Consider the following 23,138-nt stretch of genomic DNA (forward strand, 5'->3'; position numbering starts at 1 on the left):
AAAATTCTAAGTGAGAAGTTTTTTTTTGTCATAAATCATATATAAATTCCATATAATTTACTGTAAATACAATTCTGTCACTCCTGGTCAACTATAATTCAGACTTAACATTGCTTATCTTGCACTGTGCACATATATATAGATATGTAGGTATAGATATTAAAACTATATATTTTGCAGCCCTAAAATGAATACATCCTTGCTGATTTAAAGCATTAACAAACAGCCTTTGTTTTACCTCAAGATGACACCTCCACTTAAATTGTCGCCAAACTTTTCCATACATGTTGAGATGACATCTAGCTATCTCAATGTACAGTATAATACAGTACATCTAATAGGAGTAAGCTGGGTTTTTATCTACTTAAAACTGTCCACAAGCACGTCCAGTGGCCTATTAATGGACAGAAGTGGAAACAGTTGTCTTGTTCTCTTGTCACTCATCCTGACGGACACCACGCGGCTTTTGGCCATCGACTCCATTTTTCCCTCCAAAATTTCAGGGAGGAAAAAATCTGTTTCCTGTCTTTTCTCTCTGTCTCTCTCAGTCTCCCTTGTGTTTTTTTTTCCACAAGCATTTCCTTTCTCGAGCTTTCCATCTATAACCAGCTGGTAAAATGTTTCTTCAGGGAGAAAACGTTGGAAAAAGTGAAGACGTTTTTAGACGTTACATGTTATTCAAGCCATGATTAAGTCATTAAATCAAGCCACGATAACTTTCTAAGAACTTAAATATGCAGCTTGTAGTGTTTGAAATACGTTTTTATAGCCATTATTTAAGATATTTCTCATTATTCAAGCTGTTGCACCTGTACAAGCAAGCAACAGAAAAAAGGCGGCAAAATTTAATGCGTGTTTCGCTAATTGCTCTGTTTACATTCCTTTACAATAACATCTTTGCCAGCTGTGTTTGGACAAAATGAGTCATTTCAAGTGATGATTTTTCTAATCGGTAGCTGAAGTCCTCTGACTTGACATATTGTTGAATTCCATGTCATTCGCAGACATTTTCAACACAGTAATTTGTCTTGCGTGACTTTGTTAGCATAGCTACCACTTTTCTCGCATGTTAGCCTTGCTGTAGGTCCATTTAAAAGGTCCCAGGCTAAAACATGGACACACACACGGGGAAGAGATTTAATCCCTGGATTATGAAGCCAAAGCTTCCCTTCTCTGGCCTGCCAACAGGTCAACTAACAACTCGGTCATGGAGCTAAGCCTGTCAGACAGTCTTAGCTGATACATGCTAATATGTCCGCCACGCACAACACAAACACTGGAGTAGATCAGAGTTTCCAAACAAACTCCCTTTTAAAGTTTCGTTTGAGGTGAATGGTAATATTTGACGTTTGTGTGTGTCTTTTACATGTTGTATGTGTTCTTAACTTTGATTCTGTGACTGATGTGCGAAGTATAAATTCAACTTTGGCAAGTCAATAAGGAGTTTAAATTGGGTTTCTGAAGTAAACAATGGATTTAGCTTTATTAAGATATATAATGTGTGAAGGTGGAAATAAAATAGTTGGGATTTTGCAATCTATTTTATTATGGAATTCATATTGTTTTGTCTTTTTTAACATGTATTCTGATAACTTATTTGATAACAGATGTGATCCTAAGTGTAAAAAAATGCTGATTTCCACACAATTCCTCCAAAACAACTGGCGAAGGCACATCACAAGTCACTTTAGGAGGAGGCGTGAACTAATTTAGCTAAACTGCGACATGGTCATCTTCCGGAAATATTACCAATGATTCATTCATTCTCTGTTTAAAATTGTTGGTAAAGCTCTGGCAACAAATATTTTTCCTCTACAACTCATAAAATGGGACAGCGCATCAGACTATGGCAGCTGGATTAGTCCAAAACGGCGCAGTACTTTTTGCGGTTGGGTCTGTTTTAGTTTGGATCATGTTCTCACCAAAAATGAACTGATCCAGCATTTGTTTAAAAGCATACCAAGACCACCTCTTCAAGTAGGTCTTGGTTAGGCATGGGCCGGTATAAGATTCTGACGGTATGATAACCTTGGATAAAAATATCACGGTTTCACAGTATCATGATATTGTGTTTACTGCTCTAAAATATATTCTTATTAAATGTCTAGATAAAAAACAAAAAATTTTCCCCTTTGAAAACAATATATTTTATTTTTTGAAAGATTTAAAATATTTTGGAGCAGTAAACATGTCAGGCTAAATAATTCAAATTAATCATTGACTTCTGCTGTGTTCATTAGTTTTTAAAAACACGGTTTTCTTTACAATTTAAAATGGCACCTTTTCTGCTGGAGATACTGTTGTCATAAAAAACAAACAAAAAAAGTAAATAAAAAAATCTTACACTTACCTTTGAAACGGTATTACAGAAAATTTTGGTGGTTTTAAAACCTTGACTTTTCCAAACTGCAGTATACCTTGAAAACAGTTATCGTCCCATATCTTGGTACGCTTTTGGTCCGCACTCGAGTGCGGTTGCTACATTCACACCAGCCAAGTTTACTTAATAGTTTTTATAAATTTAAGTAACATAAAACTATTAAGTTGTCCCAATAAATCATTTATTTATTAATCTGTTTATAGGCCTGTCACAATAATTAATGACCTCAATAAAGTATATATTGCCAATGCAAATTTACAAATTCACAATTAACACTAAAGACATTTTACAATGACAGTTACGTTCTACCCTTACTGGTGTCCAAGTTTAAAATTAAAAATTTACGTAATAGGATGTTTAATAGTGTATATATAATATTATTTTTATCTTTTCAACGTCAAGTTATAGAAACTAAATGTCCTTCTGAATAATAGGTAGTTTAAAGTGTGTATGGTTATTTACATTATTATGCTGTTATATAATCAGTGGCATAAAATGATCTCAGAATGACAATAATATCGCTTATCGGAATAATTTCTGTGACAATATATCGCACAGCAAAAACTCTTTATCGTGACATGCGCAATTGTTGATTTAGCTCATTTTAAATAAGTAGTTTGAACAAACAGCAAAAATAATTGTTGAGTGCTGGACTACAATATAAATCACAATTGTAGGTTTTTTTGCCATTAAGATTTAATAGTAAGCTTAATAAATAAACTTTTCATTTAATGGATGGTTTGTTATTGTTAGAACAATATCTGGATGATACAACTATATAAGTATATTGAATCTGAGGGTTGAAAAACAAATTTATACTCAGACAATTGACAAAATGAAGGGTGTACAGGGTGTTCGCAGGGTCTTAAAATGTCTCAAACTTCAAAAATTTAATTTTAACCCTTAAAAACTCTTAAATTCATTAAAATATTGTGTTGTATGTCTTAAATATTTTAAACAGGTCTTAATTTTCCTCTGTCCAAGTAAAGCTACCCAATCGGGCCAACAACCATCCAATCACCAACAATCCATATCGATAAAATCAGGGAAAGAAAACTTAAAAACAATTGCACTATTCCTCATGATAATAACAGAGCAATATATCCATTTACGTTATCTTACATCTATACAAAAACTATTTACAGAAGGGGGAGTACTTAAGGTTTTACAACAGAAACGCATTAGGTTGAATAGGAGTTATACTCCATCAATTTGGATCAAAAGCCATTAAACATATATTTTTATTTATGTAATTGTCTCGACAATAAATATACTTTTGACAATGCTAAAATTGTCATTTTCTAAAAAACAATAAGAAATATTATGTTGAAAATCGTGTATACAACTAGAGTTTTTTTTTGTTTTTTTTGTTTTGACACATTAAAGTATGTTGTTAAGAGCCAATTACATTGACTTTTTTTTTTGTGGCAAGCCAAATCTATTGGGCCAACCAGGCCATTAGAAATAATCATTAGTGTTTAGCCCTGTATAAGTCTAAAATTTTGTTCATAATGGTCTTAAAAGGGCCTTAAATGTCTTAAATTTGACTTGATGAAACCTGCAGATTTAAATCGATTTTTAATACACCTATTAAGTACGAAGTTTACAAAATAACATAATGGAAACCTTATGGTCTGGTGTCACTCAGTCTGACATGACTAAATTTTAGTTTTCATGACAGCTTACGCAATACTGTATATTAAAGCCCTGTAATTGATTTGCTGTCCAAACTAAAATCAATACACTTCAACTCAACAAGGCTTAACGGTTCTTCTGTCAGATTAGGAAGTAAAGGGTATAAATAACCAACCACAGGTTTCACATCTATAATCAGAACATATAAATGATGCTTTAGATCATTGAAACTTTTTAACCTCTGTTGAAACCTTGAAATCAGTGTTTAAAAAAACGAACAAACCAATAATAACATGGTACGTTTATCTTACTCTGAATTCCCTCAGCTGTATTGTTAACCTTAAAGCAGCATCATTCTAATTCATTTAAATAAAAGGTTAATATAACTAATACTACAACAGTTGGAAGCATTTGTTACTGCTTTAATAAAGCTGTTGTGTATGAAATGACAGATCCAGAACAGAAAACAAGCAATCAGTGTATCATGATAAAATATAGTTTATAGCTTCGGGCAGAAGATGTAATGCGAGCAACCCCAGCTGTTTATGTGAGGGTCTTGCTTTGTCGTAAGAGAATGTTTAACCCACTTTCACCATATCTGTTTATGAGGCTGTATGTAAACATCTAGGTCCGTTTAATGGCATTTTAAAACACTCTTCATCCACACCAGCATTTTTAAACGGATAGTTAACTCAAAAATGAAAATTCTGTTATTATTCACACTCGTGTCGTTCCAAACCCCTCAGACCTTTGTTCATCCTCAGAACACAAATTAAGATATTTAGGATGAAATCTGAGAGCTCCCTCATCCTCCATAGAAAGCAATGGTCCCAACACAATTAAAGTCCTGAAACAAAAACATCATCAAAACAGTAATTTAACAGTAATTTAAGTATTATCAAGCTACAACAATACTTTTGTTTTCACAATAAACAATAATAAATGTATTCAACATTTTCTTCTAGAAATATAGGCACTCTTATGAATGTGTGCCCTATACTGACACTGATGAAGAAACCATTAAATAAAGTTAATTTTACGTGCAAAAATTAGTCTCTTCACATGATAATATTGTGATTGAACCACAGAAGGAATACAGTCTGTTTTGAGTAACGAAAAAAAGGGTTTCTGGACTTTGAATGAGTCATATGAAGGTCACAGGGGGTTGGAATGAAATATTTTTTGGGGGTGAACTAACCCTTTCAGTGTTTTCCACACAAAAATGTTTTAAATATTTCTGTGCATGTGGAAAATAAATGATATTTTCATATCAGAAATATTTACGCTATCTAATAGCATAAAATTGGTGTGTTTTATGGACAAAATTTTGGTTATTTTTTTTTTTATGTTGCTGTTAGTTCCTTTAGTTGCAAGAATGCATAGGGGAACTAAATTCCTCCTCCAACATTGATTCTAATCATAGACTGTAAAAGATATGGATGTAGCATCCGTGACGTCACCCTTAGGTTTCTAAAGAACCCAAAAGAAGCTACCAGTAGGCGTGGCCAGCCGTCGGGGATACCGAATATGGGCAAAGAGGTTGTGTGTGGGCGGAGCTACAGATGCTGGCTTTTTGCTTAGATAGGCTTTTCTTTGGAAGAAAGGCTTAATACTTCATTACCTGCGACTCGTTTGTGTTCTGACAACGTGCTTGGTTGTACACCATATCAATTAAGTGTTTAGACTTTTAAAAACATTGTTGTAATACATTGAGCCACTAAGCATTGTTCTGATGACAATTTCCAACAGGAGGAAAATGTGAATTACTTCCAAACACTTCAAATATAGTCTGTGTTAGTAAATGCAAGGCTATTTATGAAACCCAGACATAACGCTGTGTGACAACATTTCAGATGACTGTTCTATACCCTACAGCTAATCAATCTGTCAGGTTCTGGAGTGCATTACAGGTCTTAAGAAAATTATAAATGATAAATGATCTTAAATAAAACAAATACATTTACAGATATGGTATATAAGTATAGAATTTCATTCACCTGGGAAATGGAGGCCACCTGAATGGTTTGTGAGCACAATAAAATGCACACAGCATGCCATATCATCTGATAATAGTAAGAAATAATTCCAAAAGGCAATTGACTGTGTAAAGCCACATAAAACAAAACAAAAATATGATGTATTTGCCAAGTTCAGCGACTAATAAGCCGGAATCAGCTTAGGTGACATGACTGCGTTCAGCGAGACCTAGCTGTCACTCAAGAGGCCACGCCCTTAATTATGCAGACTTAATATAACCCAATATAAAGGAAACGGATGAGTTATATAAAATTTGTATCCCTCACAGTTGTCATGAAAGGTAATATTAGCTATTTGAACCAAAATCATTCTTTGACCAGGCTGTAAACACCTTTTTTCTGCTGTAAAGTTGCCCATTTTAACAGTTGGGCCAATAGAAATTTGCTCTATTATGGAGCCAGCACTAGCAGAATTTCGACGAATTGCAGTTTCAGTTACTTCTGTATTTGCTTTACAAGTGAGAGCGCGAGGTTGCCGCCTGAGTCTAATACAGAACAAAAGTTACCGGTTACTGCAGTGGAAACATGCTAAAAAGTGGGTACTCCCATAGTTCTAGGAACTAGAGTTGCAGGGTTTACTGGTTCTGTGGTAGTATCTGGCTTCAAAATACTGGCGGTGCCACTGTAGTTTGTAAACGGTAGTATCGTCATTATTGGTCTATCTATTAAGTACATAATGTTTCATGTGGAAAAGTCACTAAAATGCTCACACAATTGTGCGACAACAGACCAATTTATTTGAATAGTCTGTGAAGCACTTTAAGGTTGCAAAACTGTGTAGAATTCATGTCTTTTATGGTACGCCTATTGCACGTTTTCTGACGCTTCAGTTTGAACGCACATCTGAATCAGTTTATTTCTGTTCTTGTCAATATGGTTTACTGTAGTAGCTACAACAACCGCAACAATCTTTTAAAAAGAACAACTCACAAAGTGAAATTTTGAATTACTTTGGATTCTTACCTGATAAGACTTAAGAAAAACTATAGATGAAAAACCCAAAAGAGCAACAGGAAACATTGAAACAATTTTTGTCCCCTTCATATTGCCTAATCTGCTCTTTTTGTAACGAATTTACTTTGGTATAATTTGTACCTTGATTTAAATGTTTATTTTCGGTCAGTTATCTACAAAATGAACAAAAAGAACAAATGCATTTTAGGCGAAGGCCTGATATAACAAATAAAATATAGTATTTCTGACAAATTTCTTTATTTTATAGATTTGAGTTATGAAACACTTATTCATTTATGAAACATGGTCAATATCGCAACAGAAACCAAACTGTTAAACATATTCTTGTGGAGTGCCCCATTTTTAATGTTATCAGACAACAATTTTTATCCGGACAGACTTTAAATGAAATATTTTTAAATGTGAATCCATCTAAAATTGTACAATTTTTATCGAAAGGAAACCTTAAAAAACTGTTTTAGATTTTTATCTTGTATATTATCGTTATTATTTATGTATTTTACCCTGTGTATTATACATTGCTGTTGATTACTTTTAATTGTTAGAATATTTTTATAATTATTAAAAATTGGTATTTATAAAACGTGGTAAAATTGATCTATTTTTATTTTTTGCCATGACATAGCCATAGAAACTGAAATGGCAATAAAATTAAAACTCTCTCTCTCTTTATGAAACATGAGTCAAGTCTATTATTAACATCAATTTCTAGATTTACCTTACACAATTGGCTCAAAACTCCTATTAACAAGCAATCAACACTTTTTAAGTTTACATTGGCTTACTAATGGGCTTTTTAAATGATGGTGCCACTAATCTCACCTTAACCATATGATGTAAAGCTTATATTTAGTCAGACAGACCATTTCATTGTGCTTCGACAAGGAAGATGATTTCCACTATGGTCAAAATAAGTGTGACTAGCTCCATAGTTCTGTGTTGTTTTGATTTATTCCCTCATGCATCAGTGGAGACAGAAATATTGCCAAAAAACAATTAGGGTTGGTATAGGATGTACATGTGTCCTCATGGTTTTTATTTTCCATGTTGTACAAATTGATTTGAAGTGATGTATGTATGTATGTATGTATGTATGTATGTATGTATGTATGTATGTATGTATGTATGTATGTATGTATGTATGTATGTATGTATGTATGTATGTATGTATGTATGTATGTATGTATGTATGTATGTATGTATGTATGTATGTATGTATGTGTGTTTGAGTGAGTGCGTGTTATTGGGAGATTTTACAAAGCGTTGCTGATTGTTATCTCAGGCTGTTCGGAGATGAACTCTGACCTTTGTTGCCGAACAATGGATCTTATCACTACATGAGCCCCTCTCTGCAAGCCAGCTAAACACACACTTACCATCACACTTGCATTCTCACGTCCCTAACGGTCAGCAACTGCAGTAAATACCCCATTCTGAAGCTCTGGTTTGCTCTAACTAGAATAAAGTTCTGTTGTTGGCGCCAGTGTTTATCTGCTAGTTTAGAGGGCCTCTGTTGCTCTGTCCGCTATCTGTGTGTTAAAGGGTTACGCGACTGTATGGCAGCAGTACTAAAGCCCCTTTTATGAGGGGAAAAGAGTGAGCAGAAAGGAAAGAAAGCCAGAGAGGAAGAGAAGGGATAGTTTAGGATTGAATGGTGGGGGTGGAAAAGGGGTGGAGATGGGGGATTGTTAGGATATCTGAGCCAGTAATGGGCCCTGGGGTGCTTTCTGGCCCATAGCATGATGACAGGAAGAGGTAAAAAGATGAAAGTCAAGAAGAATGCACGGAATCCCCTGGAAAGTTCGTCCATTTGTCCCAGTCCTCCCATCTACATGCTCATTCAGGGTAGTGGCAATAAATAAGAGTAGAAAATTAAGTTTTTAAGTACGTACTGTTTTATTTGAATAGGGAATATTATGATTAATTGAGTAATGAATGGGCTCTATGCACATCTAGTGTTTTTCAGCCAATGATAAACGTCTGGTGAAAGCTTATAGTGACTATTTTTAATTCCATAAGGTTTATTTTACAGCATCGATGTTGTAATCTAATTACAATACATTTAGTTAAATAGACTTAAGCATTCATTTAGTTGTTCAAGTGTAAAACAAGATGAAAGACGGTGTAACCGCTAGCACCGTCAGGATCAGGCGAGCACAGAAACTCCATTGAAAATACTGGGGTAAAATAAACTGTCATTTTAAAGACATGGCGGGGGGAAATGGGATTTAATGCAGTGCTTCTTGTCTGGTGTGAGACCCACTCTATATCGTATATCCATCAGGCAGTGCAGATCACTGATTTTTAAAGAAATCAGACCTTAAACGTGGCAATTTTACAATGGAAAGACAGTTCACTGGAAGCGCTGAGGCTGGCTGGCTAAAATTAAAAGTCAGTGTGCATATACCCTACTGTCAGTCATCTTGAAATGCCCATTATAAATGTTTTTTTACAATTATTTAAAGAATACAACCTAAAAATGCAAACTTTCTCATGCTCGCAAAGGAAACTTTTTTTTTAATATATTATTTTATGTTCTGTAGTACTAAATTAGAGAATAGAAATGAGTTAAGTATCTAATGTTTTATTTAAATAGGGAATATTATGATTAATTGAATAATGAATTGTCGGTCATCTTGTAATGTCCATTATAAACGTCTTTCAAAATTATTTAATGTATACAGCCTGAAAATGCAAACGTTTTCATGTGTGCATCGTTCCAAACCTGAGGTTTACTTTTTTTTTTAAATAATATAAAAACTTGAAGATATTGGGATAAATATAAAAACCAAACTTGAAAGGTTTAAAAATTGACAATAATCAGGAATTGTATGATATTCTTTCCATCACAGAACAATAAAATAAGATATTAAAATTGTTTTTTATTTACCTTAAAAGCTAGTAAAAGCTTAGGGTCCAAAGTTGTTCAAAATATCCCAATATCCCAAGTTTTTTCATATTATTTTAAAAAAGTAAACCACAGGTAAAGTATGTAGTGTTTTATTTGAATAGGGATATTTTTTAATATATTATTTTATGTTCTGTAGTGCAGAAATTTGTTAAGTATGTAGTGTTTCACATATTTTGAATAGGGGATATTATGATCAATTGATTAATGAAATGTCAGTCATCTTGTAATGTCTATTATAAGTGTCTTTTTCAAAATTATTTATTGTGTACAACCTAAAAATACAAACTTTCTCAACATTTCAAACCTGTGATTTACCTTCTTTGGGAAAATATTGAAAGATATTGGGATATTTTTAACATCTTTGGACCCTACAACACTCAAAATGGCGTTTGTTTTTGTTCAAACTACTTATTTCAAATGAGCTGCAACAACACAATTCTTAAACAATGTTTTATCTTCAATTCACTTAAATTTGTAAAAATCAATGAGCTAACTTAATTCCGTCATGTTGTTCCAACACAAGTCGATTGTGTGAAACCCAGCATATTTATTTATTTATTTATTTTTTTTACAGGTGAAGCTTTTAAGGTGTATATATATATATATGTGTGTGTGTGTGTGTGTGTGTGTGTGTGTGTGTGTGTGTGTGTGTGTGTGTGTATATGTGTGTGTGTGTGTATATATATATATATAAATATGTGTATATATATATATATATATATATATATACACACATATTTATATATATATATACACATGTATGTGTATGTATGTACACATGTATGTGTTTGTATGTATGTATGTGTGTATATATATATATATATATATATATATATATATATATATATATATATATATATATATATATATATATATATATATATATATATAAAAACAGACACTTATGTTGTGTAGTAGAGATGATGTCAAACAAATCCTGAAATGTTATTTTATCGTTATAATTATTATTATTATTATTATTGTTAATATTTAAACCTTTCAAGTTTTGGTTTTTATATAAGTTTAATCTAACATTTATGAATTTTAAAGATTAAATATTTATATAATCATTGCACTTTTTGAGTAAATGAAAACTGTTTTTTTTTTTATTTCTGGGAGAACTATCCTTTTAAAAATAAAGGCAATTTCTGGGGCTTACTGTATTTGAGGTTTGTCCCAAATAATGCAAATTTGGCACCACTAGCGCTTCCAAACTATCTTATTGAATAATCTGTAAGGTTTTTAAATCTGTTATAAAATGGTTAGTATACTAGACATGCTTTATCAACACACTGGTGATTCAAAGACTTTCGGACAGCATTTGCCCCTCTTTTTTGTTTTAGCCAAATGTTAAACGGGTCAGGAAGTGATGCTAGCATGAGCCTTTTATTCGGAAATGACTGTTCCCCTGGTAGCCTGTCTGGGTCCAGTTTCAGTGGAAATATGGTCTGTTTATCCACACTATGTGGTTGTGCCAGTCTATTAGCACTCCTATAGAAGTTTTCCTGCGTTTAATGGTTTTCCAGTCTCTCTGTTTGTCCCTGCTGGAAAGGCACATATGCTGTAGCTCTTTTGACTGCAGTAGTGAAAGACAGACGATGAAGGGACCAAAACGAGACGGGGAGGTGAGTTCACTCCATTCATCCATGGGTCTGATAAAGGTCAGCCAACTGTGAACTAGACCTGAATCCTTGCTGTGTGACTGAAGCGTCTCGTTTTCAAAGATCATGCGGACCGATATTTAATTAAAAGAGGGGATGAGGCTAATTGGGTCTGGCTTTTCCCTGAGGGGTGAAAGCCGGGAAAGAGAGGGGGAAAAAAACAGGGCGTTAGAGATAGCTGGAGGAATGAGCAGATTCATTCTCACCAAGTAAAGGATTTTGCGAACACATCCTTCTGTTTGTGTGTGTACTTGTGCTAATGTTTTTTTTCTGTACGCTGTAAAACCCAAGTTAAGGTAACTCAAACCATTTGAGGAAACTGATTGCAATAAATCATTTAAGTTTAAAAACTGATCCTAATGAGTACTGTGAACTTAATCCAATTGAGTAAACGAAGCAATTTAAATAAATGAAGAGAACTCAAACCAACTGAGTACTGTAAAACCCAATAAGTTAAGTCAGCCCAAATCGATTAAGGAAACCGATTGTTGCAAACTATTTGAGTTAAAAAGTAATCTATATGGGTATTGTGAACTTACTCCATCTAAGCTGAAGTAATGGGGTATTTAAATAACTCACTACCTTCAACACGGAGTTCAAAACTCTTTTCAAATGAGTAGAATTAACTTTCAGTAAATTTTGAGTTAACTACACTCATTTCATTTGATAAAGTTGATTGTTGGGTTTTACAGTGTAGAGTGCAAGCACTCACTCACCCAAGCTAATCTTTGGGAATGGTTGCAGCAGTAGGATTTGGACAGATTTTTGAATGTTTTCATAAACAATATGTTGATTTATAATAACACACACTTTACTTAATAAAATAGGCTAGTCACCCAGAGTTGAATAGTTGAGATTTATAGTTTTTTAATGATTTTAGCCAATGCGGCAGGGATACTTTTAGCTTAGCATAAAGCATTGAATCAGATTAGACCAATTAGCATCTCGCTAAAAACTTTTTTTCTTTTTAAAGCTTGACTCTTCTGTTGTTACATTGTGTGCTAAAACTGATGCAAAATGCTATTAATATTGAGCTAGAATGTGAGTCTAGTTCCTAGCATAGAAAATAGCAACTTTTCATTTGTGTCAGTCGTGAGGCTGGTTTATACTTCTGTGTCAAGTCAAGTGATCAACGTGACAGACGGCGCTTGCCTTGCGCATAGTTGTGCATTTATACTTCTGTGTGCTGTTTTTGTTGGTCTGCAATAACACATTTGAAGCGCTAGCTGGCAGTGAGGTTTTTATGTTCCTTTATGTCGAGTTTCTTCGTAGATGTTTTGTTTTTTCGGAACGCTACCATAATGTACTTGTAGCTACATTCTGAGACGGGAATCTGCGGACGTGCAACAACATTAATCATAAGGTAAACACAAAACAAAAGTTTCCATTTGGAGCTCCTTCATGTAACTCGACACTTGTAAACACTCGCTTCTTCGGGCTTACAGCTCTCAGCTCCACCCACACTTATCGCTGCTACCAAGCCAACCAATCAAAGAGCTTGCTCTATGGGTCGTTGCAACATGTAGTTAAAGCGTTGGCATCAGCGCGACCGCGCGAAGGCTGTGACAGACCATAAGCATGCGCTTGGCACAGAAGTATAAATCAGACTTTAGTGCATGATGTAACTACAGAAGTGTCAAATAGGAAAATTATCTGAATAATTTTTTTAAACATTTTGAGCGAGATGCTAATGGTCTAAAGCTAAGGTAAAATTGCTCTTGCCAGACTTAAAAATAGGCTGAACGGTTAAAAAAAAACCTCAACTTTTTAACTCTAGATGACTTGTAAAATGAGTCAATTTCCATAAAAATAGTGAAGTGTTCCTCAAAGTAGGGCCCACAGGCCAAAGTTGTCGCATTGTAATCTTTGTTTTGGCCCAAATGATGGAAGGGATTGGGGAAAACGCCTTTAACACAGATCGTCATTTTCTAATTTGATGTTACCTGTTTTGTTTGTTTATTGCTGAGCTACAAAAAAGCAACAAGAAATTAAATCTTGTAAATGAATCAGATTTTTTAAAAATGGTAAATAATGTCACTAGACAGATAGAGGACTTTGCACAAGACATCGGCAAGCAAATCAAGGCAAAAACTACTGTAATTCTGTTATAAATTAGATTTTGTTTTTACTGTAATAAGTTCATTACATGACTGTATTAGTTAATATAAAGCAGTGTTTTCTAGTCTTTTTTTAAACAGTATTAAATAAATTAGGAAATTACCCATATCAGCAATATTTATCTTTGGCCCACTAGCCTCAATCAAGTTTGGTTTTTGGCCCTTAGTAAGAATAGGTTTGGGCACCCCTGCTTTAAAGGGATATTTCACCAAAAAATAACATAAATACTTTGATTATTTACTCACTCTTCACTTGTTCCGAACCTTAAAGGGTTTCTTACTTGTGTTGAACAGAAAAGAAAATATTTTGAGGAAAGCTGGAAACCTGTAACAATTGACTTCCAAAGTTTAATAATTTCTTCTCTGGAAGTCAATGTTTAGAGATTTTCAGCTTTCTTCAGATTATCTTGTTTTGTGTTTAACTTAAGAAAGAAACTTAAAGGATTGGAACCACTTGAGGGTGACTAAATTACCATTAATAAATTATACCTCTAATAGCTAGTAATCTACAACAATTAAAACACTGAAATGTATTCATCCGTCATCACCAACTAGGTTACAGCATGATGTAAACCCTTGCAGGGAAATTTGGTCCTTAAGAGAGGATGCTTTTTTTTTTTTTCATGGCCTTTATTGTTTGTTGGTACATGGCTTCCATTAAAATGCCATTGTAAGTGCAGACAGACCAAACAACACTCCGTCTCTCTGTATCTGTCTCTCCTCCCCCCTTTAATTCTCTTCCACCGGTCGCCTCAGTTTCAGGTTGCTGGCATCCTCCCATCTTCCCCCATCCCACACACATCTCTCTCTCTCTCAGAGATACTCAGTGTTGTTTAGGTAAGACCTCATAGCCTGGGGTGAGGAGGAGTAAATTTACTTAGCAGACAGAGGGTGGGTTTGGTGTCTGTGTGTTATCTCTGGCATAGCATGGAGAATATTTAAGTGTGAGTGCAAATGGTGAACTGCTTCTGGCTCCATACTGGTTACCTCTTGTACTTTGGAGACATATGGTCAGAGACATGGTCCAAATAAGATGGTTAAGTTGATATAAAGTGGGGTAGTCTGACATCTCACATCATCATGTTCTGCTGCATCTCATGCACAGTGAAGTCCAAAAGTATACGAATCTGCAGAGGAATATGGACATGAGATTGGTACATGCGCAGTACCAGCTAGTAAAGTCTTTAAGTTTGTGCATCACTATACTCGTTGTATGTGGATTGCCTTTGGAAAGAAAATCGGAAATAAGTTCCACAGACACTTCTGATGACAAAAAGAACCTCAGTAATTTCTGGAGGATAGCATACTGACCATCGTGGACCGTTAATGGCTGTGGTTTGCTTACAATATAACAGTCTTAGCTCATCAATTTAATCAAATTTCAGTAGATAAATTACATACTACTGAATTTTAGGTATGCTCCAATTGATCGGCCGAAGGGTGGTATTGGCCTATATTCACATTTTATGACTTGCTAAACCTGGCCAATCTCATGCAATGATCACAACGAAACTTTACTAGAAGAGGAAGACATGTAGGAATCAGGAAAGTAGGCTTTATATTAGAGTTTAGATTCTCTGCATGAGCCCAGACTTGACCCGTGGGCCCGGTCGGCCTGATATTTCCTGCCACTATCTTCGGGCCGGTCCGTGATCACGCATTTGTGTGTTTTTCAATTTTATTGCTGCGTTTTAAAGCCACAATTCATCAGCAGATCGCTGATCGACGTCATTTTGAAATGCTCCAGTGTCTCTGTATCTGTGCTTACGCTCAGTAAACAGTGGTGAGTTGGGTGAACTGATGACCTTCACGGCCAACCACATTCATTTCTGTTGAGTACGTGAAAACACGACAAATCAGCGCTGTTTAAGAACGTGCTCAGTAGCGCTCAAATGTTAGCTGGAAATGGATGTTTTTAAAACTTACGTATCTGAAGATTGTTACCGAATTCTAGTATTGTGACAACCCTAATCTAAACTAATTTCTGTAGTTTAAACAACTCGAAATTGTAGAGAACGTCTGGTATAACAACACTCGTATTAAAAAATAGTCTGGTTTATATCCGGCTCGGGCTCATAATTGCAGTTAATGTATCGCACCGGGACACAAGGTGCACGGGCTCGGGTTGGGTCGGGTTTAATTTTTTGGGCCTGATATCAGCTCTACTTTATATGTCAGCAGTGCCTGAACACGTGAGGACATAAATGTTGCATGGGGGCATGGGCAATTGCTGTGCTCGTGTCACAGAAGCTAAAAGCTGACTACCAATGTGGCACGATTTGCCAAGATGGCCTCTTTGTTGCATCTCTTGCAGAGGCTTTGTTTTTAGCTGCTGTGAAGTGAGTGGAACAATCGCACCTATCTAGTCTCTCATCCTACCTTATGACCTCTCCTGGTGCCTGCATGAATCTCCTACAAATCTATAGTGGCTCTGCCATGACTGTAAATTAGATTAAATATCCCGGAAATATTTCATTTCAGGCAAGAATTTATGAATTTATTTGATAATATAGTTATATTTTAACTTCTTATCCATAAAATCTATGCTCCAAAATGTTTCTTCATTGATGCATGTTAAGTTTTTTTACCATTAGTCATTTTTCTTGCTAATTTTTTTGTCCGTTTGTTAAGCTTCTCCTCCACTCTAAATGTTTATAAGGCTGTGTCCGAAATCACATACTTTAATACTATCTAGTACGCTAAAAACAGTATGCGAGCCTAGTAGTGTCCGAAATCATAGAATTCGGAAAAACAGTACACGAGAAGTACCCGAATGACTTACTACTTCCGGCGAGAGATTCTGAAGTGTGCATCCTATTCATGCTACGATATCCCATGATGCACCGCGAGAGAATTCATGAATGGGAGTGATACAACGCATCTGACATGGGTACATGCATACAGTATAGAACGTACTTTTCTAACTGCCGAGTAGTACATTTAAATGCAGTACCTACTGAGTAGTAGGTGATTTCGGACGCAACCTACGAGCAGTGTTTCAAATATTGACAGTAGTGTGTTACAGTTTTCGTTTCTCCAGTGCGAGTCCAACTTGTAGTAAATGAATAAATCAAAATTTGGGAGCTCAGAAGCTAAAAACTGTCAGTGGGAAGATTGTTTATTGAGAGAAGGAGATTTCAACACCCCCTCAGGAAGCCTAGGATCAAGCTTGTGTGAGAAACGTGAAGCGAGATTGTGTATATGAGTGGGTGAGGATAGTTGTACATTGGTGGTCTGTTCTGCCAGATGAACCCAAGCTTTCCCTTCCCCCAACTCAAGAGATGTTCAAAATGATAGAGCCTTGTACTCATCTGATGTGAAGAGAAGTACAGAGTTGGCTAGAGGGAATGGAGCAAGCAATGTTTTATTCTCTAAGAAGAAAAGAGCTTTCTCCCTCTCTCACACTTCCTTTTTGTCTAAAATGTTTTCCCAATATACCCATGAATCTTCTGTCATTCGATTGCTGTCCTCAAGAAGAAACTATTGAAGTTCTGGCAAGGGTCCATTGATTGGCTCAAAAACAACAAACTAATTGTGTGTTTCTGTGTGGGTGGATGGATGGCTGTGAGAAAGCTTGTGAGGATCTGTGGAGAATCTCATATTCATCACCTATTTTTTTTAAGCATGGGTGTCTCAGTCTGTGACATTTCGTTCTGGCACTTGTTAAGCATGGCCACTTAACTTATCTTTTGCTTGCTTTCCTGTTTTAGGTGAGTCTGGACTGGGCAAATCAACGCTCATCAATTCTCTCTTCCTGACAGACCTGTATTCCAAAGACTACCCTGGACCATCTCAGAGGATCAAGAAGACTGTTCAGGTATGTCCCCTTTTGCTGACCTCTGACCCCTGATACCGATCCACTGGTCTTGCCTTTTATCTACCTCTATCTCTACTTTTTTCCATTACCTTTGACCCTTTATCTCCAGCCACCATTATCCTCATTTGCTCTGCATTCATAGAGAAGCCATAAGGGAAGTTTTTGTGGTCTGATTCCTTATCCTTACTTTGGGACAAGATTGCCACTGGCAGTAATTTTGTAATATTCAAAGTGCTACCTTACTGACCTTTTGGATTGCAAGACTATCTGGATGGCACAGAATACAGATCTTTTTTTTCAGGTGTTTCACCATCCAATTTTTGTGTCTGAGAAGATCTTGTTGTCTAAAAATGGGACTTGAACTTGGGTGGTAGCCCTGCCAACAAAACTATTGGCTCTGGGAGTACTTATCTTATACAACTCATTAGATAAGCTGCATCACAATGAGGAAGCATGCCCAGCCTCAAAGCATTAATTGCACTTACACACGGAAGGTTGATTTTTGCTTACCAAGTTCAAGTCAACCAATACACAAGTGCATTGAGATAGCTGGTGTGCAGAGCACCAATTGGACTCAACCAATCACAAGCAGATTTCTGCCTTTTGATCGTTCCAGGCCAGAGCAAATGCTCCCAGATTCACCAAAGGAAAAAGACAGCAGAGTTTTAACCTTATATGGATTTGATAAACAGCGCAAGAACAGATGCTGAGACTGGAACATCAGAAATGGGGGAGGATGCACTGCGAGGAGCCTGCGGTATGATGGAGTGACTCAATTGGAGTGGTTTTTGAAGAGAATAGGAGGGGCAATACGAAGGGGTCCAGATTCCTCTGGAGTCTAGTTGGGTTCAGTAGAAGGTCAAGAATTTTCCCACGAAACCCAACACCCGGCAATGACTTTCCCACCACCGTAGATATGGGGCATGTTCTGAGGCAGCCAAACCCTTTCTGGTATTTTAGTGTAACCACACTTTGTCCTCTTTTATCATGATAAACAAACATTCTCCATATCTTTGCTGCACTCAAGACTAGGTTCACGATTGAATCACAGATCCAAGTTGATTTGGATTTTGTTCATCAAAATTGAGCAAAAAACTAAAACAGAACTCCCATCTTCTTGAATTTGGAAAGATTGCAATCTTGACAACTTGTTTACTCTACGTAATTTGCAATAATACATGGATGTGCAATTCTGCTCCAGGAGGCTCACTAGCCTGCAGATCTTTGCTTTTTAATTAAACACACCTGGACCTAATTAAGGCCTTCAGGATTACTAAAAACTTCTCCGTAAATGTGCTGGAACTAAACACTGCAGCACATCAGATTGGGCCTCCAGGAGCTAGAGTGGACACCCCTGCTATAAATAGCATGTAAAGTCACATAAATGGTATCATAAATTTTCTTGTTTTGATTCAGATTAGGGGTGGTTCTGCTTATGCTTGTGTGCCCTACAGCCACCATGTCAAACTCTATTCCCAGTGACACCTTAAGCTGGGGGTTTCCAATCCTATTCTTGAGAGCCACTGTCCTGCAGATTGTAGCTCCTACCAGCTTAAAAACAATTGTAAGGAAGTATTATGGTATGTCTGAAATTGCATACTTCCCTAGTATGTGAAAAACAATACATGAACCAAGTAGTATATCAGAATTCACAGTATTCATAAACTGTTGGCGAAAAGTACCCAGTTGACCTACTACCTCTGTCTGGCGAGTGTGCATTCAATGGATAATTTACTATTCCACAAGGCCATGGCATTGCCACAGGCATTTATGTATGAAAGTGAAGCAATGCAACTGACATGGGTAGGTCCTGTGGTAATGACAAAAGGGCGGATATAGTACCTATGAATTCCATTCATACTACCCACAATCATTCTATATAGCAAATACTTTATTTAACATATAAGTGTTTTCATAATTCATATGTAGAATTTTCTCAAGTAGAACGCGATCACATGTCACTGTAATCAGTTTTCAGACCTTGTTTAGCTGATTTGTCTCAAAGACTATAGAGCACACGTGTTTTTGTGGTCAACAAACACACTGGAATCTCCGCAAATACTTGCTTCACAGACAGAAATATATCCACATAAATTTCTACTTTTGAATGAACAAACTACAATTAATTTTTGTTTTGTAATCTGTATGAAAAGAACACTGGGTACAGTCCATCCACATCAAGCGCACATCACTTGACCGCAACCACACAAACACTCAACTTGTAAACAAAGAGTTGCTGTCATTTCTGAAGGAGATTCGGCATCAAGACCAAGTTGTGAATTACTTTAGAAGTCCAGCACGATTGGATGAAACCTTATTTAGGCGATGATAATGAGTAGAACGGCCGTAAATGTGGTTGGTGTCATGATCTCGTTCCATTCCAATATGCGTTTAATTTATTGGTGATTCTAAATATGTAATGTAATCGCAAGCTTGGCAAAGAGTTTTGGAGAATTTGATGTTTCCCCATTCAGACAGAATGCCCAAGCATACTGCCCGAGAGGTGTTTCAAAGATGGCCACCGAGTGAATTGACTTGCCTTAAAGGGACTTTGTTCGCCTTGATTTCAGGTGTTTTTATTTAGGGTTGGAACTAATCTCTGCAGGCCAGTATCCCTCCACCAACCGATCTGCTTTTATTTGCTTTTCTCAGTGTTGTGAAGATACTGACCAAACACAGCCTCCACCCCATCTTGAGGTTTAAATCCAGCAACTGTGGCATCTGTCACCAAACATCTAAACAAATCTATTCTCATTTTGAAAGATGATGTAAAACCAGAGGCCACTCATTGCTGGCACCATCTTAGGCAACACCTTAGTTTTTACCTCAGAGTTTGTCCTTTTACTTGATATAAATTTACTTAGACTTCACATTCTCTACAAATCAACTTCCATAAAACAAATCATCTCTTGTCCAAGCTTCTCCTTGAGACCCCATTTAACCTTCACTTGTACTTTCCTAGGTGGCAGAATGCACAATGCCCTTTGCCTTTAGCTATTCCCCTTGATATAAATTTGTCAACCTGGCTAAAGGCCTTGTAATGTGCGGCTGTCTAGTGGTCAATTCAAGCAGGACATGGAGACAGCGGCAGGAGTATTTATATTCCAAAACGATCTGCAGTGTTTGTCGTAGTAGCCACACAAGAGCCAATTCGGTGAAAGTCTTGACATTTTTGTGGTTTTGTGATTCTACATTTTAATTTATTTCTTTTTCTGTGCCGTTGCAGACTGAAGTGGCCCGATGTGCCTCATAAACATCTCAGAATGTGTGAGAAAGGAGGATTTTTTATCTTTCCTCCATTTCCCTCACACTTTCTTCTCCTTAAGTCTTTCTCGCCTTTTCTTTCCTCTTTTTGAGGAACCAAGAAGGCTGTGGTTGTTTTTGTTAGCGAGAAAGTTGTGCATGTGTGAGTGAGAGTGCAGTTTTAGAAAAAGAGGGTCAGCCAAAAATAACCAGGCCTGTGAGAATAAGCCGCTCTTTACTGAAAGCAGCTGAAATAACTTGAGGAGATGATGACGGTAAGTCATAGTGACATTCCAGATGACTATTTTAATGTCTCATCTCAGCTCGGTGTCTTACTCATGGCCTACCTTAGAATGCATCTAATGCAAATGGATGTTAATGGGTAGGAGATTATGCAGACTCTTGCAAGAATGCTAAAATAGGGAAGTTTAAGATGGTTTTTTTTTTGTAGGATTACTGAAATACTTGTCTACTAAATGTAAATGTGGCAATCACATCTTTTTTAATATTAACTCACTTCATTTTCAAATTGAACTTGTAATTGCCCGTTACTTTTAATCTTATTGGACATGTACATATATAGGACTTTTCTACGCTCTGTTGGAAATGATAGTACAGTGATAAGACAAGAAATCTCAGGATGGAGAAGGAGATCTGTGAAGGACCTTGTGCAGGGAATCATACATGGGTCACAGGGTAGCTATTGCATTATGCATTGGAGTCAGTTCAGATATTGATGCTTATTTCCTAATGGTATCTTTTGTGTTACCTGTACGCAGGGCTAGGGCTGTGCGATTGAAATCGAATCGCAATCGTGATTTGAAACGTTGCGATTAGCTAATTGCAAGAGGCTGCTATATGAAATACATTATTATGGGATATATTACTTAATTTCCCCTGCCCAGAGCAAATGCATGACTGCCGTCTGTGTGTGAGACAGTCTTACTAGCCAATTGAGTGAGCACACTTTCGTTCTGCCCAATCAAAATTGCACAACCAAACTATGTAGAATGCCCATAATAAAAGAAACAAACAAACAGGAAAGTGTGAACAAGTAGTATGATGGCGTCTGCCTCTTTAGAAGCATTAATAGACAAATTAATATCAAAGAAAAACATTACGTCAGTAATATGGGAATATTTTGGTTTCCAAGTCACAGACCCCAAACAAAAATGAGTAATTTGTAAGAGCTGTTGCAGAATTGTTGCCATTGCACGTGGAAATACAACCACCAGAACTTAAAAAAAGCACCACAGCCGGCTATATGAGGAGCGTCTTGCTAAAGTGACACTCAATCTATTAGCAAGCAACAGCAAACTACTATTTCAGAGTCGTTTGCGGCTATTACAGTATTTGAAAAACATCACCTGGACATAACTAACACCATAACTCACTATTTCAAGTGGTTTTCAGTTATTCTTTGTGTTTTAAGTCTAAATGTTGGCATCTTGATCATATTTAAAAAATAAATAAATAAATAATCAATTAGCTTAGAGAAAAATCTGTTAATTTATATGATTAGAACAAAAATATTTTTTTTTATAATTGCTGATTAAATAGCATTTTGGAAGTTAGTTATATCATAAGAAATATTGTAGGGCTGCTAGATTATGGGAAAATCATAATCACGATCATTTTGGTCATAATTGTAATCACGATTGTCAAAATCTATGAAGACAAAATTATTCGCCCTTCTGTGAATTTTTTTTTATATATATAAATATTTCCCAAATGATGTTTAACAGAGGAATTTTTCATAGTATTTCCTATAATAATTTTTCTTCTGGAGATAGTCTGTTTTGTTTTATTTTGGCTAGAATAAAAGCAGGTTTAAATATTTTGAAGCCTATTTTAAAAGCTCAATATTATTAGCCCCTTTAAGCAATATATATTTTTGATTGTCTGCAGAAGAAACTACTGTTATACAATGACTTGCCTAATTACACTAATTAAGCCTTTGAATATCACTTTAAGCTGAGTACTAGTATCTTGAAAAATATCTACTATAATATAATGTACTGTCATCATAGCAAAGATAAAAGAAATCAGTTATTAGAAATGAGTTATTAAATCTGTTGTGTTTAAACTGTGCTTTAAGCATCTTCACTGTGAGAAAAAAAACTTTATGACTTTTGGCTTCTAAAATCTATCTACACCATGCCTTGCGGGCTATCTAGATTTTGGTAGCCCGACTGAAAAAACTATAGCCCAGGACTTTGGGCTACCAGATTTTGCGAGCATATATGTTGGTTATAATGTTTTTTGTTTGTTTGTTTTTTAAATATTAATATAATATTTTGTATTATTTAGCATGCTAAAACCGTTATAGATACACAGCTCTAGTTTGTGGTAAAGCAGCACAA

The 23,138-nt window shown here is 35.8% G+C and overlaps 1 protein-coding gene across 3 annotated transcripts in view; it reads left to right on the top strand.

Moving 5' to 3' along the window:
- septin15 (septin 15) overlaps nucleotides 1–23,138 on the top strand; it is a 59,875-nt gene that overhangs the window by 12,019 nt on the left and 24,718 nt on the right. For all 3 annotated transcript variants that reach the window (XM_056451522.1, XM_056451523.1, XM_056451524.1), the window contains exon 3: nucleotides 17,426–17,532. In XM_056451522.1, coding sequence (XP_056307497.1) covers nucleotides 17,426–17,532 — 107 coding nt within the window. The remainder of the gene's footprint in view (nucleotides 1–17,425; nucleotides 17,533–23,138) is intronic.

The sequence above is a fragment of the Danio aesculapii genome, chromosome 25 (genome assembly GCF_903798145.1).
Source record: "Danio aesculapii chromosome 25, fDanAes4.1, whole genome shotgun sequence".
NCBI classification, from domain to species: domain Eukaryota; kingdom Metazoa; phylum Chordata; class Actinopteri; order Cypriniformes; family Danionidae; genus Danio; species Danio aesculapii.